The following is a 16742-nucleotide window of genomic DNA, read 5'->3' as shown; positions in this document are numbered from 1 at the left end:
ACATATTCAGTATCTTATTCGGGGCATTCTCCCTGCCCTGGATTTGTGGCAGGATATTGCATGAGTTGAAATGGGATTGGTTTCCAGACCTAGGTCATATCAGTAGTCCCAATGCTTTCAATAGATCTACTGTACACATGATTAAATCTGGAATCAACCCAGTAACTGCTAGGATGTACATGTTTAGCCTGGAGAAAAGAAGATTGAGGGGAGACATGATAGCACTCTTCAAATACTTAAAAGGTTGTCATACAGTGGGAGGATCGAGAAGAGATCCTGGCCTTCCTGCAGGACATGGAATAATGGGCTCAAGTGACAGGAAGCCCTATTCCAGCTGGACATCAGGAAAAATGTCCTGACTGTTAGAGCAGTACGACAATGGAACCAGTTACCTAGGGAGACTGTGGGCTCTCCCACACTAGAGGCCTTCAAGAGGCAGCTGGACAGGCATCTATCAGGGATGCTTTAGGGTGGATTCCAGCATTGAGCAGGGGGTTGGACTCGATGGCCTTATAGACCCCTTCCAACTCTACTATTCTATGATTCTATACAGGCCTAAGACACTAGGTTATAGCTCTTTTCAGTGTTTTAATTCTTCCAGGCTTATGGGAGTAAACCAACATCATGTTGGCAAAAAAACTGAGCAAAAAATGTTTATTTTAAATTCGCACTTCACACAAACGTTTAAATACAATATAAAAACACACACTGTAAAACCGTACTTTCTCTCTAAGCAGAGGTGCGGTTGGGCTGCTGGGGTTTGAATTCATCATTCCAATTCCCACCCCACCCCACCCCGCCATTAAAATTGGCCTTAATTTCTCAGTCATGTACGATTGTCACTTCAACACCTTCCCCGAAAGTGCTTTAAGAAGTCTCATACTGAAGCATTTCTTTTCTTTTTGCCAAAAAGAATCACACCCACGCTTTTCTGGTTCCCAAACCTACTTATATTCCAGCTCCCTCTGGTGGTGGCTACTTAACACAGTGGCTATTTTTAAGCACCTGCCCTTAATACTATCAGATCCTGCTACAGTCCTTTGGATAAGAGATTAGCCAGAGCTGGCTAATGGCAGCACAAAGCCCCTGGTAGCAGCTTGCTTGTTCCTTAGATCAGCTTTCTCCAACCTGATGTGCTGAATGTGGAACTCGCACTAGGCCTAGCCATTGGCCTTGATGGCTGGGGAGGTGATGGGAATTGTGCCTTAGTTTAAAGCAGTTACTCCAAGCATTGGAGGAGAGAAGAATGAGAACCATCTACCTTTGTTCACATATGTGCTCACACACAGGGTTATCAGTTTATGTGCTGTCAGAGGAAAGGGAATGGGGCATTTTCCTTGGAGGGGAATTTAGCAGAGGGGAGCTTCTGCAACAGGACCTGTTAGCTTCTGAGACGTATTTCTGGGGGTACAGGAATTCCTCCCCAAGAGACATTTTAGTAACTCCAAAGTTTTCCCCACCTCAAATGACTGAGCGCACGACCTGATTGGGCAGACGCTTCAAACGTGGCTCCTTCCACATCTGAGTCTGCAGGAAGGAAAGGCCCGTCTGGTTGCAAAGACACCGCTGCAAGGGGTCAGGAATCCCATTTTCCCCCAAGGATTAAAATTCCCTGCTTAAAACATTTGGGGAAGAGGGCCGCAGCTCAGTGGCGAAGTGCATGTGATGGCGCACAGAAGGTCCCACATTCAGGCCCTGGCATTTCCGCCCAAAAGGCTCTCCGGCAGAACAGCTGGCAAAAGTCTCTATCCAAGACCCTGGGAAGTCACTGCCACTCAAGAGATGGAGATGGACCAGGAACCCGACTTGCTACGGAGGTGTCACGTGTCATCTCCCAGATCCTGATGGTAGTCAGTGAGGAGGGTCAGTACAATTGTAGACCGACAAATCGCAGGACAGGCAGCACAGGAATGATCCAGCATACAGACTCGAACAGTTTTCTGTTGTCTTGGGAGTACAGCATGATCAGGAGCTAAATACTATACAGCGGGTTCTTTCAGAGCAGATACTAAACCCTAAGGAGGGGGCTAAAGGCAGCCACCATCTTTAACTTCAGCTAGGGTGACACCCAACCCAAGTTACCTAACTCTTTGCCCTCAGCAGAAGCAATGAGCAAGGTGGGCCAGAATTCCAGAACTCTTGATGCTTTGCCGCACACGACGTCTTCTTTGCGTGACGACTGGAAAGAATGCTAGCCAGTCAATATCGAGCAGGTAGACTGTGCTGACTTTTTAGCCAACCCACTAAAGTAGAAGACCCCCACCCCCACCTTTAGTAAGGGATGGGTAAACTGATCATGTGTACAATGCTTTTCTTTCATCATGGAACTCACACAGCATACAAAGCATTCCTGGGTAATCTTCCATCCATGTATTGTCCATGTATTCGCTTCAGCACTGTTGCATTACATGCCCACATCACCATTCCCCAACCTGGTGCCGTCCAGAGGGGATGGATTGCAACTCCCATCACCCCCAGTCAGGCAGGGCAATAGCCAGGCTGGCTGGGGATGATGGGAGTTGCAGCCCAGCAGATCTGGAAGGCGCCAGGTTGGGGGAAAGGCGTTTATAAATGAACAGATTTATTGTGGCCTAAGCTTTCGTGGGCTCTGGTCCGTGAGACCTTGTGCCACAACATACTAGATTCGTTTATAAGGTGCTACAAGAAGTTCGTTTTAAAAATGCGCGCCACAACTGATTAGCATAGCTTCTCCTCGGATGAGAAAGCAGGGACTGCAAGAGAAAACAAAGAACACGCAAAACATCAGACTTCTGCAAGTGCTGGGGCAGGGTGTAGAATGCAGCCTTTGGCCCAACATGCAATCCTTGCAGAGAGAAGCCCACGCAGAGCTTGTAGCGTAGAGCGACAGACCCCACCCAGCTCCCTTTCCACGTGCTCCAGAGAGCCAGAGTCCCATACAAGACCGAGAAGGACGCTCCGGGAGCAGAACACACAACTTCCATCCCCATTATTCAACAGCAGTAGTGAGCAAGACCAGGATTCATCTAAACAGCTTGCAAACTCCAGCCAGTCTCTTCGTAGCAAGTCCTCCACCAAAAGCAAAGTTTGGCTCGAACCCGTCCCTGGTGTAGGCCCGGGGCTGGAGTGTTAGAAATACGTATCCTTGGGAGAGGTGGGATTTTCAAGATTTCTAAGCCTGCTTCAACAGGAGACGACAGCAGAGAATCCCATGCGGCAGTCAGAGTTTCCACAACTCATTCCAGTAGGTGGTTCCAGCAAGAGGTATAAATAACAGCTCAGGCAACGCCAAGAGGATCTGGGGTTTTTTTCTCTAGCCCTAGCTTTGCTAGGAAGCAGTACACGGGGCCTGCTCGAGGAAGAACAAGCCAATTCTAGACACCGGTTATTTCGGGACGTGCCCTGGCACACTCACGCCCTACCCTGTGGAGCTTCTGTGCTCTGCTCGGTTGGAAACACGGGCCGTTCTCCTGCTACCCAAGGCGGAATACAAACACAATGAGAAGGCCCATACGAGGAGAGAGGAGGGCGCTAGAGGTAATACTGTAGTGTTCTGAGAAGGGCATCGCATTAAAAAAGAAGTGAGCGGGGGGGGATTTTACAAAACCCTACAGCTCAGGCAGGGATAGAGCACGGCCTGGCAGCAACCGGATTTCAGACGCATCCTACCCCGTGGCGTCCCATCCAATGAAAAAGGGAAGAGCAGAAGGAACTAGCGGCAGTGTTTCTGGAAGCCATGATGATGTACAAAGAGGAAGACAAGTTGGGAGAGAGAACATTCCTGCAGGCACATCAGCTGATGTAGGAAACCAACGACAACGGAGCAGAAGACGGCAGCGACACGGGGAAGGGGGCAGAGCACCCGGATCGTGGTGGTTCCTAAGAGGCCATGCCGAGGAGGAAGCCTCCAACGAAACCTCCGGTCAGGAGAACATTCTTCTTCAGGAAGGAGATGGCCTGGACACACAAAGGAGAGGCTTATATTAGCTGAGCTGAGCTTCTCGGTAGTCCTGCTCTGCCAAATGCACACATACGCTCACACCACGAAAGCCCAGTGCCAGTCCTCTGCCGGACTCCCACAACTTGTGACGCACCCATTTGACGGCAACCCACCAGATGCGTACTGGGGCTGCCTTGAGACCTGAAAAAACAACACCTCCCCATTTCCGCAATCCCAAAGAGACAGCCAACGCGGAAGTCCCAACTTAACGGGCCGCCACCGGTACAGATCTATTCCAGACCATCGGACCCAATCCTTTAGCAGCAGTGCAACGGCTTCCTCTGGAATCTGGCTAGAATCTGTCAACTGTGCATGAAATCTAGGCTCCTCTCTGGATGGTGGCTCCGTTTCAGCCCACCATCTTGATTTTGTAAGGGCCACGCTTGGCAGTCCTGGCCCAAGCCAAGCCACCAAACACAGGCCACCCCGGCTCACCAATCAGTCTGCTGCTACCCTCCACGCCCCCCATAGCCCCTGCCCCAGCCTCCCCCATTTCCTACCAACTCAGTTAACCTGCTCCTGGCAGCACGTATTGTTGGAGCTGAGCAGGCTAAAGCAAGATGGCAATAGAAATGAGTTGGGCACACAGTGGGTGGGTGACAGGTAGACTCATTTTATCACCTCTCCCATTCCGCCTCCCAAGGGAAGAGACTCGCCCAGCCTCACTAAAGGGCCGGGCCCTGGCACTTGGTGAGCCAACTCAGATCTACTTTGCCTGCTCTCCTCCTCTCTCCTCCACAGCTATCGCCAAGCCAGCTTCCCCCAGTCAAGCCTCTGCAGCCCCTCTCTAGCAGGCCTGCCCAATGGTCTCACCTCATCCACTTTGTTTTTCACCTCTGGTGCCAGCTGACTGGAGGGGCTACTGCGGAACTTCAGCTGCTCCTTGGCTTTGCTCACATCCCGCTCGACCATCTGCCAGTCGATTTTGATGTATCCTGTGTGATTGGCAATCTGGAGGAGGGGAAAGTTTCCTGAAGCAAAGCCCAGCATGAGTTTAGCTAAAACCAGGTCTTCCTGGACAGCGAAGCTCACTTCTCCTGCCCCAGCTGCATCATTATACAGCAGCTCATGCAATGGCCCAAGAGAGCAACCCTTCAAATGCCGTTTAGGGGAAAGCTATGAAAGCATATTTGGAGTCAAGGATAGAGCAGTCACCTGGGCGTCATATTCAATGGCTTGCTTTAATGGCTATGTTCTGCTCTGTGGCAAGAAGATCGATACTCTCACACTAAAGGGATTTGTTGCTCAGAGAAATCCTAGAATGGATTTCAGGATAAACGAAACAAATATGAACAATATCAGCATTACTGGGTGACTTTGGGCCAGTCACAGACTGTCAGCTCACCCTACCTCACAGGGTTGTTGTGAGGATAAAATGGAAAGGAGGAGGGTTATGTATGCTGTGTTGGGTTCCTGCATTGAGCAGGGGGTTGGACTTGATGGGCTTGTAGGCCCCTTCCAACTCTGCTATTCTATGATTCCTTGGAGGAAAAAAGGTAGGATGTAAATGCAATCATCATCATCATTATCTGCACACACAGAGTTTAACATAAGAGCAGGAGATCCTGTGATGTTGACGTAAGATTAGCCTGTCACTGGTGATCAAGTGGGGCTGTTATTGATGAATGTCTTCTGAAGCTGCAACCACAGAGCCTACATCATACATAAGAATGTAAAAACGGAAAAGACTGAGGAATTCTTCGATAAGCCAGGTGGGAGGAAAAGAGGCTTGGTAGCTTCTCTTTTTTTTGACAGTGGTCCTGAGCCTTTAACAGATCCATGACAGGCGGGTATTGACAGATGAAGTACTTTCCCAATACCCACACAGCATCTCCATGCTGGAGAAAACTTCACCTACAGCATTTTAGCCTGCCATACAACTGTTTGATTGGTTATCTTTTTATTCAAGCCTTCCTTCTGAGGAGCTTAGGGCAACATACATGGTTCCAGTGGAGGCTGGTGGCTGCAATGTCAGTGGGGCAGGGAATTCGCTCGGGGTTTCAGTCAGAACTCTAAAAGAGCTATTCAAGGTGCAGTATCAGTGGGGCAGTAAATCTGCTCTGAGTTTCAATCAGAACTGTAAAGGAGCTATCCACGGCGCAAAGCTACATAGTTCTCCATCTTCCCCATTTTATCCTTACAACAACTTTGAGGTAGATTCAGCTGAGAGAGGTCAAGGTCACCCAGCAAGCTTCATGGCAGAGGATGGATTTGAACCCTGGTCCTAGTCCAACACACTTTCATGTGTGTAACAGCCTCTGTCTCTGGGCTGTTAAAAGGTCTGCATCCTCCATCTACAACAGGGATGAAGAACTTGTGGCCCTCCAGATGTTGCTGGACTACAACCTCCATAATCCCTGATTACTGGCTGTGCTTGCTGGGGCTGATGGGAGTTGGAGGCCAACACCCTCTGGAGAGCCACAGGTTTCCCGCTCCTGATCTATGACAAGGGCGTCCCAAGGGCTAAAGGTACAAGATCCAGCAATCCAGAGTTGCAGCAATTGCTCATTGAAGAACATAGGAAGCTGCCTTAAGACTGAGTCAGACCACTGGTCCACTGAGCCCAGAAGTGCTGACAGTGACTGGCAGCAGCAACACTCCAGGGTTTCAGGCAGGGTTTTTTTCCTCGCCCTGCTTGGAGGAGTCAGGGATCGAACCTGGGACCATCTACAAGCAAAGCAGGTGCTCTATCACACTGAGCTACGGCTCCTCCAAGATGATGCTGTCACTGTCAGGAATATATATCAAAGCTCTAACAATAGGCTGCACTGCAAGGACGTGACAAAGAAAAAAGTTCCGGACTGAGTCTGCCGCACGGCCAATGCTCTGCAGTGAGCAAGAGGCCCGTTAAGAGCCAGACGGTGGGCTTGGATGCTGCCCAGATGGCCTTTTGAGCCATCACTCGTGCGAAGAACTTGAGTCATGACTGCAGGCTCTTTGCAGAAGACAGCCAAGCCGCCCCACCCTGCTGCCAACCGCTCCCCAGCCCAGGGCAGGCAAATAACCAACCTGAAGCAGGAAGAAGCCCCCGCCCACTGCCGTCGCTGCCAGTTTCCCAACCTTCTGGAAGATGAAGCCGGTGCACCTGCGAATCAAAAACAGGGAGGATGCAGGAACAGGGATGCTAACCGCACTGAAGCACTTAAGAGGCAACTCCATCTGCAGTAAGAAAAATGGGAGCTTGAAGGCCAAGGACTGTGGCACCCTGGGCTTGACCGCCCTCCCACCTGCCATCCCACACGCCGCACTGCCTCACCATCCAGTGACGCCTCCGATTGCCAGCTGAGTTGCTACACTGTACTTCTCTGTACTGGATCCTGACCTGGGCCCAAATAGCTTGCGCCACCACGACCGATTCTTTGTGTACGCAGCCAGGTCCAGCACGTCATCACTGTTTTCTCGTACTGCAAATCAATATAAAGGCATGAGCAAGTGTCCTGATGGCTATGTGCTACCTCCGGTATCAGAAGCAGTAAGTAACTGTTCCTGGATCTTCCCCCACACCCTTACCCTTTCAGGCTGTCCGTGGGCCATGACACACCAAGGGCGCAATCTTATGCATATCTAGACAGAAAAAAAGTCCCACAACTCTCAGCATTCCCCGTAGGACTAAATTTCTAGCATGTGTGTTTCTAATTCAGTTACATTTCTACCATGTGTGTTTCTATCCTAGACTGTGGAATAGCCTGCCGGAGGAGACTCGTCAACTTGACAGCGTTTTAGCATTCAAGAAAGCTATCAAGACTGATCTCTTCCGGCAGGCCTATCCAGTGGAATTTTAAGACGTTTTTAGGATGTTTTTAACACTGTATACTATATTTTTAATGCTTGCGGTTGTTCCCCACCTCGATCCAATCGGAGAGGCGGGTAAGAAATAAATTATTATTATTATTATAACGATTAGCATTATTATTAACAATCTTAATCAGAACCAACAGCAAAGCTGCATAAAAATGTATGAGGTGCTAATTATGGCAAAGTGAAAGAAAGACTAAGAGCAGAACATCTGATCAGCTACTTTGCAGAAAGAAGCAGAGGAGACGGCCTACGTATTCAGTTGGCAAGTAGTAGAAGACACAGCTGATTCCTAACGGCACTGAGCACATATTTGAAGGCTGACATCTTTTCGGAAAGGCCAAGTGCTGTGCAACTGATACGCAGGATCCGGCTGAGTCAGAAACCCACTTTATCCATGCAGCTGAATCACTTCAGGCCACAGGTAGGGGTTGAACATGTCTGAACATTCTGCAAAAACAAAGTTTCCCTGAACATAGAAAAATAGCACACTGGGGAAAAGGTAAATTCAAAGTCGTCTTCTTCTGGACATGCTAGCTTTCCCACATGCAGGGAAGTACAATCTATGGACAGTATCCCACCAGGCAACCTTCCCACCGAAAGTGTAAGTTGATGTAGTCCAGCAAAAAGCTTTACCACTTGATTCTGCAAAACGTCTATCATTTATTTTTAAAAAAGCATTTGCTATTAATTTAGTGTCAGCCTCCTCAAGGGCCACATTTTTAGCAGAAAGGCAAGATGCTCATTATTTTAATAAATTAATATATAAATATACCTGGCCTTTATCTATAGTAGAAAGAATGCAATTTGTTCTGAGAAGCACCAAGAACAAAACAATTATTGCAACCCAACGTGTTTCGGAACAGCAGGTTCCATCTTCAGGGACAATCTTAGACATCTAAATTCTGAAAACTGCTTAAAACAGCTTATGGAAATAATCATGATCTTTCGTGCACCATCAGGGAAAATCATCCGTTTTCACATCTTGCATGTATAAGATTTCCTCTGAAGAAGGAGCCTAGTGTTCTGAAACACGCTGACAGCTGCAATAAATTTTCAGTGTTGGCACTTTTGAGAATGCCTCCGTTTTAGATAGGAGTGATAAGAATGATATTCCAACACATCTGCAGAGCACCAGGTTGGAAGAGATTGCTGTGGACAAAATTCACATCTGTGGGATTGGAAACAGAGGAGACCCTATGTTTTCCAAGGAATTCTACCTTCAACATTTTAATCATCACTACTCAACAGCCAGCATATTTAGACACTTTGAAAATATAATACAACAATGAAGCATGGATCCACAGGGGGGAAAGCATTTTTTTTTTTTAAACTGGGAGATACAGCTGCATGGAACTCTATTTTCACAGAACACTCGCTCTTTTCCATAAGGTAAGAAAGCAACAAGTTGCATTTAGTTGATAATGCCTTTTTATTCCTCGCTGTACTTACTGCCAGAGAGCCAGCTGACAAGATACAAGGCCTAATTTTTGTGAACCGCCCAGGGAGCTTTGGCTATTGGGCGGTATAAAAATGCAATAAATAAATAATAATTTTTAAAAAGTGGGTGGAGGCATTTGTCCCAAGCACCAAAGAGGTCTTGATGTAAAGTGTGAATTAGTAATTACCATCCCCCCAACTTCAGATGCTGACCTCCGTTTTAGCAATTGCTCTTTGTCAAGTTGTTTTTATTTTTAACCTGTCATTGTGCACAAACACACAGAAGAAGTGGGGGCTGTTGATAAACCTCCTCCAACTTGGCACCCCCTTCCTGGGTGTATTGGACTACAACTCCCAACATCCCCAGCTAGCATAGCCTGATTATAAATGGGATAAAGAAACACACACAGAAGAAGTGGGGGCTGTTGAGAAACCTCCTCCAACTTGGCACCCCCTTCCTGGGTGTATTGGACTACAACTCCCAACAATCCCAGCTAGCATAGCCTGGTTATAAATGGGATAAAGAAACACACACAGAAGAAGTGGGGGCTGTTAATACACCTTCCCCAACCTGGCGCCCCCCCTTCCTGGGTGTACTGGACTACAACTCCCAACATCCCCAGCCAGCATAGCCTGGTTATAAATGGGATAAAGAAACACACACAGAAGAAGTGGGGGCTGTTAATACACCTTCCCCAACCTGGCGCCCCCCCTTCCTGGGTGTACTGGACTACAACTCCCAACATCCCCAGCCAGCATAGCCTGGTTATAAATGGGATAAAGAAACACACACAGAAGAAGTGGGGGCTGTTAATACACCTTCCCCAACCTGGCGCCCCCCTTCCTGGGTGTACTGGACTACAACTCCCAACATCCCCAGCTAGCATAGCCTGGTTATAAATGGGATAAAAAACACACACACAGAAGAAGTGGGGGCTGTTGATAAACCTTCCCCAACCTAGCACATCCCCCCCCTCCCGGAGGTGTTGGACTACAGCTCCCAGCAGGCTGGGGGATGCTGGGAGTTGTACCCCAGCACCTCCGGGAGAAGGGGCGCCAGGTTGGAGAAGGCTGCAACCGGGGTGTGCGTGTGGGAGCGAAGCGTCGTTTTTAGCGTGGGGGGGGGAGGGAGGGGAGGAGGAGGCAACTGGCAGAACTCCCCCCCCCGTTTCAACGGCCGCGGTGACGTCATTCCAACGGTCTCCCTCGGCGAGGGGGCGGGGGAATGCTGAGGCCCCTCACCTGGCATGGTGGCGGCGGCCTTGCGCTGCTGCTGCTGCGCCCGCTTCTTGCGCTTGGCGTCCTGCTCCAGGCGGAAGAGGGAGGAACACGAGTGAGCGCTGCCCGCCCGTGTCGGTGGATCTTCAAACTCCTCCCTCTGCTCCTCCATGGAGTTAATAGGCGCCCCGCCCCGCCCCTTCGGCCGCCGCCATGCGCATGCGTACGCCTAGGCGGGAGGGGAGGGAAAGGAGCGGAAGAAGCCACGCCTCCGCCCGGCGAAGCGTCACACAGAGGCACTTTCCCCGAAACGCCCGTCGGGCACGTGACGCGGAGGGGCGGGGGCTGGTTGTTTTATCACCTAGGAAACCACCAGTCCCTGGGTGGGCGGAGCTTAGGGGCGTGGTCCGGAGAATTGTGTCCCCGCCCTATATTTATCGCCATCAGGGCCAAGCCCCGCCCCGCCAAAGCTGACGGGGGGAAGCGAAGGGTTTGGCTAGATGCTCAGGAGCGCCTTTGAAACAGTGGAGGCTGGTGGCTCCGATGTCAGTGGGGCTGTGAGCCCGCCCTGGGCTTCCGTCAGAACTCGAAAGAAGCTCTCCAAGGTGCTGAACCCAATCCCTAAAATGGGTTCAGCACTTTCGATAACTCCTTTAGAGTTCTAACTGAAACCCAGAGCGGATTCACAGCCCCACTGAAATCAGAGTCACCAGCCTTCACTGCTGTGAAAGTTGTCTCAGCATACATACGCCCAAACACACACACCCATCCTCATGAGGCAGATGGCTAGTACGGTTCCCAGGATTCTTGCCTCTGAGCACAGGCAGAGGGTTCTAAAAACCAACAACACAAGCCTACAGTGTCACTGAGCATGTGCAGAGTTCTAACAAGCACCTAATATCAGTATCATCATCATTGCTGTAGTATTTTTAAGACCATTGAAGGCTGCGTGATCTCTCTCACACACACAGCTGCCTTTCAGAAACATTGCCTCTGAACACATGAAGAAGTTTTCAACCCTTAATTGTTTTTAAACCCTAAAGATTCTGAACATGTGCAGATTCCCCCTTTTCTCAAGCAAACCAGCCTTCTGTTAGGGAGGGGGACCCCACCCACATCCAAATAATGGATCACAAAATAATAAATCATGTCACCCCAAAAGACCAAAAAAGACAGAGAGACCTTTATCATCCTAAAAGATAATTTATTGCAGCATGATTGGTTTTGAATGTCCTGACCAGTGTGCTAGAAAAGACTTGAATATTGTGCATGTGGTAGTAGCTAATACATTTTCTGGATTTATATCTTAGTTCTAGGGATACAGTGTATTTGATATTAGAACAATTAGTTGATTAAAAACATACAGAGAGTTTCAGACAGCTTCTCTACACACAGGAAAAATCCCGCAGCCTTACTGGGGCTTTCGTCCTCGCAGTGTTCCCACTATCTCAACACACTCCTTTATACTCAACCATGTGATTTTGAATTGACAACTTCCTTTCTCAGAAAAGCTCCATTGTGTTTAATGAGACAGCACCATCTACTGGCGGAGAGATCCTGCAATACCCCAGATAATACCACATTATATCCCACCCTATTCTCAGGGACTCGAGGTGGATTGCACTTTAAAATGATTGAACGTATGTTTCTATGACCAGATCTCACAAACCTGGCTGGACCCTTGTATCTTGCAAACAACAGTGTGTGTGTATCAGAAACACACACAGAAACACACACACACACACACACACACTGACAAGAGATCTCAACTCTTCTTTCTCCTTACCTTTTCTTTAGCACGTTTTGTATGGATTGCAATAACTTCCAAAGAAATCGATGACTTACCTCTCCAAGAATATCATTAGACATTCATACAGATTATTATTAATTGGTTCTGCTGTTTTTAGCTGGTACAGTGTAAAGTGGCAATCTTTGTGCACGTTCTCTGGGGAATCAGCTACGAGTGGACAGGATGGGACTTGCTTCCAAGGAAACTTGGATCTTGGGTGCACACAAAAGTTGCTCCAACAAGCTCTAGGGAGTACAACCAGTGCCTTTGGCCATATTCAGCTACATTAGGCTCATCAGCAGTTCTGGGGGAACGATGCCAGGTCTAAGCTGAATAACACACACATGGGCAAATTGCAGTTCCAATCACATCTGCTGGAAGGCGCTAGTGGTCGCAGGCCCTGATGCCACAGGAAACCCAGTAATCAGATGTAGCTGTTGGTATGATCAGACAGACCCTACACCAACTACTGAGCAGCCCGTTCAACATCGGATCTCAAGCGCTTCTTGGTCATCTTTCGGAGACAAAAAGGGAGGCATCTCAATCCAGGGGAGTCCTTGAGTGGATAATACTGATATCGGAACCCCCGGTAAAATTCTGTGAAAGAGGAAGGGCCATGGCACTGTGAAAGCCTCCTCTGGAAGCACCCCTGGATTAATGAGAAACGGAGATAAAGGGCCATATCCTGAAAACATTCGTTCACAATCTCTGTGCCAGAGCACAACTGAATGTACTCAATGAGCTGCTTTATGAGTGATTTATTGCACGCTCATGATTGGTCACTCGCAGAAATTTGTGGGTTCTTTGCATGACATATTCAACTTCCAGGATGTCTCCTGTGATTTTCCCTGGTTATTTCATTTTTTAAAAATAAATAAAAATAAATAGAGATGATGCAGTATTTAAATTATCATGGGATTCATTCCACCATTAGATGGCGCAGTTTCATTTTGCAGAATAGCGCTGCCTACATTTCCTTAACGTAGGGATGCCCAACGATCCCCAAATGGGCATAGGCCCTGCACAACAGGTGCAAACTCAACAGGTAAAGAATACTTTATCCGTTTGTGCCCATGAAAATGAAAGGCTTTGCATGTTGCATTCCAGCGGTCCCGCAGATAAAGGCATGGAGTCTCTGACCGCAAAGAGGCAACAGGATGCATAAGACACTGCTTTGCACCAGGTCAGACTATCAGTCCACCTAGCCTAGCATGTCTACTCAGGCAAGAGTATCATATTCTACCTGAACCTTTTAACTGGAGACGCCGGAGGCTGAACCTGGGACTTTCTGCTTCCAATGCAGGTGCTTTCCCCCCTCACTAGCTAGCATCTGTGCTTGGGAAGAGGAAATAGACTGAGAGCCTTGCTTAAAATCTAAATTTTAAAGAATGCTTCCGCCCACTTCCCTCGGCTGTTATTTAGAGCAGATTTCAGTCTTGCCCGACCTACTTTATCTATTTATTTATTTATTTCTACCAGAGCTGCGAAATCCACCAACCAGAGCCTGGTGGAAAAGACCTACACTTAGAATTAAAGAACTCTGAACCCCCAAATCAGTTTTGAGTACCAGAACAGAACGGAGCTCATAGTCCTTCCATCTGCAAAAAAAAACCCGAGGGGGGGATCTACACTACTGCTTTAAAGCGCTTTATAACAGTTTTGACAACTGTTGGGGCCCAGGACACACTGCATACAGTTTTCAAAACGTTTTCAAAGTGCTTTAAAGACAGTAGCGTAGATCCCCCCTGAAATGCTTGCTGGTCGATTTCAAACAACAAAGAAATTGACCAGTAGATCCAGATGTACATTCTGCCTGCCCGGTGATTTGGAACACCAGGGGTAAAACCAAACCTACTCAGAGTAGACCCACTGAAATGAATAGGACTTCAGTTGGTCGCGATAAGTCCCATTCATTTCAATGGGCCTACTCTAAGTAGGTTAGGTTTTACCCCATATTTCTCCCCATGTAGTCTTCTTATCTTGTCCCCACAGGAGGGTGTTAGAAGGGGGCAAGCGCAAAATGATAAGGGTTTTTGTGTGCCTTTGTGTGGCAAACCTCAACTAGAAGCCTCCAGTTGTGGAGAAGATTGTACACAAAACCCTCTCGCGTGAGTCCTGCTGGGTACAACAGTGTCTCGCGCAGTTCAGAGAGGAAACTTTAGCGCACCTGTTTGCCCCAGCGCCGGCAGCCACAGATTCTCTCGAGCGATGCTGAGGTTGCGCCTTCCTTCCTGCTGCAACAAGAAACACAAGACGGAGAGGGGGCGCGTGATCATCTAGGGCCAAGCCTGGGTGGAATTTCCTCTGCTGGGCGAAAGGAAAGAGGCCTCTTTAAAATACATAACCAGCCACAGTTCACAGGCTGTTTTTAACACTTCCCCTTACAGAAAGAGGTTTGCAGCTCTCCGCGGCTTGTGTAATGTGCTGAAATAAATGCACAGCGTTTGCTTTTGCTCTGCCTTGATTTGATTTATTACATTTCTATACCGCCCCATAGCCGAAGCTCTCTGGGCGGTTTACAATTGACCAAAGGGGGAAAATCTAACCTTGTCTTCCAGCAGTCCTCTTCCATCTCCAGAAGGTGAGAGAGTAAACAAAGGGGATTCTTTTTCTAAAAGGTGAAGCCATCCCTGGGCCATAACCCTTTCTTTGCCAGCACTTTGTTTCCAGCCAGTTCAGAGAAGAGACGTCGCAGGCAGTCCCTGCATGCGCCGATATCAGACGTGCCGTCATTCTTGCTCACCTTGATGCGCCCGTCTTTGGCTGCTTGCACCATGCTCTGTTATCTGTGAACAGGATGCTGCAGCCCGTCTGGGGTATTAGTAGCTTTGCCAACAGCTAGTGAATTCCCCTTTCTTGGTTGAGCCCTTACTTTTTGTCTTACTCATCCCACAGGGGCAGTCCCTATTCCACGGCTGCTAGCAGGGCATTTTGAAAACGCATGAAATTGAAATTTGCAGATCAGACCTGACAGAGAAACCATCTGGGTTTCTCTCTTCCCTCCCTCCCTCTCTCTCCCCCTCCCCCACTTCTCTCTTACTCCTCTCATTTTCTGGAAATAAAGTATGATGAGGGCATTTTCTCGTACCGTCTAGGGACTTTCACTGTCCTATGGATAAATGCGGCTTAAAAACGTTTTTCTCCTCACGCACCCAAAGAAGCATGCAGCCACACAAACAGAAAAGAAAAGTGGGGGGGCAGGGTCATTGATCCTCCCAGAGTTCAGGACACAGAATAACGGGCTGAAGTTACAGGAAGCCAGATTCTGGCTGGACATCAGGAAAAACTTCCTGACAGTTAGAGCAGTACGACAATGGAACCAGTTACCTAGGAAGTTTGTGGGCTCCCCCACACTAGAGACATTCAAGAAGCAGCCGGACAACCATCTGTCAGGGATGCTTTAAGGTGGATTCCTGAACTGAGCAGGGGGTTGGACTTGATGGCCTTATAGGCCCCTTCCAACTCTGTTATACTATGATTCTATGACATCCAGTTATAACATAGGGTGGCCAGTGAAGTATCACCCCAAAAAAGAGGATTCGCACCACCAAAAAAGAGGACACAAGTGCACACTATTTGCATGAAATTTGAATATGCTAATTTATACGCCTCGATGTGGATTTAGAAGCAATGACGCCTGGCAGTCTGATCAAACACAGACGGAAAGGATTTAACAATATCAGCTCACCTTGAGTATTTCTGATGTGAAGCGTACAACAAACATTTCTCTCCCCACCCCTTCTGGTGCCATTTCGTGCTTTACAACTGCTTCTACATTCTTGATATGTTAGAACTATGGGCTTGCTGGGTTTTTGCAGTTTTAAATAGAAATCCAGCTCATCTCCCCATAATGAGAAAGACTATGACCAGTGTAGATGCTAAGTCTGTTGTCAGGGTACTCACTGTTGATGGGCAACTTCAAGTATACTATTTCTCTCCTTTTCTTTTGGTTAGAACCCAAGAACATAAGACGAGCCATGCAGGATCAGATCAAGGTCCACATACTGTTCATGCAGTGGCCAACCAGCCATCAACCAGGGACCCACAAGCAGGACACAGGTGCAACAGCACCCTCCTGCCCATGTTCCCCAGGAACTAGGGGTGTGCACAGACCCCCTGCTCTGCTTCACTTACAGATCCGCCATTTTTGGAGCGGGCCGCTCCGCCCCGCCCCGCCCCCAATCCGCCTGTGCCCACTCCGCTCCGCTCGGAGCTCCGGATCCGGATCGGAGCTTCGGACCGAGGATGGAGGCAGGTAAGGGAGAGGAGGGCGGGGGGGTTACCGGGCCCTGCCGCCATCGCCGCCCATGCGGCGACGGCGGCAGAGCCCGGTAGGGGACCAACAGGGAGGGGGGGCCTTACCTGCCTCCGTCCGCCGGTCTGTCGCCGTCTTCAATTGAGCCCGTGGTTCCAGCAGGAAGTCTGGGCCGCGGCCCAGACTTCCTGCTGGAACCACGGGCTCAATTGAAGACGGCGACGGACCCACGGACAGAGGCAGGTAAGGGAGAGGAGGGGGGGGTT

At 48.8% G+C, this 16742-nt stretch overlaps 1 protein-coding gene across 2 annotated transcripts; it reads right to left on the bottom strand.

Annotated features, from left to right (window-relative positions):
- Positions 1–637: 637 nt before the first annotated feature.
- Positions 638–14782, bottom strand: FUNDC2 (FUN14 domain containing 2). 2 transcript variants are annotated; one of them, XM_063141898.1, is made up of 6 exons: positions 14768–14782; positions 14389–14528; positions 7236–7383; positions 6989–7064; positions 4793–4930; positions 638–3936 (listed from the first exon to the last, which is right to left on the bottom strand). In XM_063141898.1, the coding sequence occupies exons 2-6, from the start codon at positions 14495–14497 to the stop codon at positions 3859–3861; spliced, it is 549 nt and encodes a 182-aa protein (XP_062997968.1). In that variant the 5' UTR covers positions 14498–14528; positions 14768–14782; the 3' UTR covers positions 638–3858. The 2 variants fall into 2 exon arrangements, with proteins under 2 accessions (XP_062997968.1, XP_062997967.1); XM_063141897.1 differs by lacking the exons at positions 14389–14528; positions 14768–14782 and adding an exon at positions 10457–10611.
- Positions 14783–16742: the final 1960 nt, after the last annotated feature.

Source organism: Elgaria multicarinata, chromosome 15 (genome assembly GCF_023053635.1).
Source record: "Elgaria multicarinata webbii isolate HBS135686 ecotype San Diego chromosome 15, rElgMul1.1.pri, whole genome shotgun sequence".
NCBI classification, from domain to species: Eukaryota; Metazoa; Chordata; class Lepidosauria; order Squamata; family Anguidae; genus Elgaria; species Elgaria multicarinata.
This window is presented reverse-complemented; position numbering and strand designations above follow the sequence as displayed.

What these genes read in the sequence shown, in the direction of transcription:
- FUNDC2 (XM_063141897.1), bottom strand. Translation starts at nt 10,604, where the DNA reads ATGGAGGAGCAGAGGGAGGAGTTTGAAGATCCACCGACACGGGCGGGC. An exon ending in GGCCGCCGCCACCATGCCAG is followed by an intron (nt 7,384 to 10,456) that starts GTGAGGGGCCTC and finishes ATTGATTTGCAG; the next exon opens with TACGAGAAAACAGTGATGAC. An exon ending in ATCGGAGGCGTCACTGGATG is followed by an intron (nt 7,065 to 7,235) that starts GTGAGGCAGTGC and finishes TTTGATTCGCAG; the next exon opens with GTGCACCGGCTTCATCTTCC.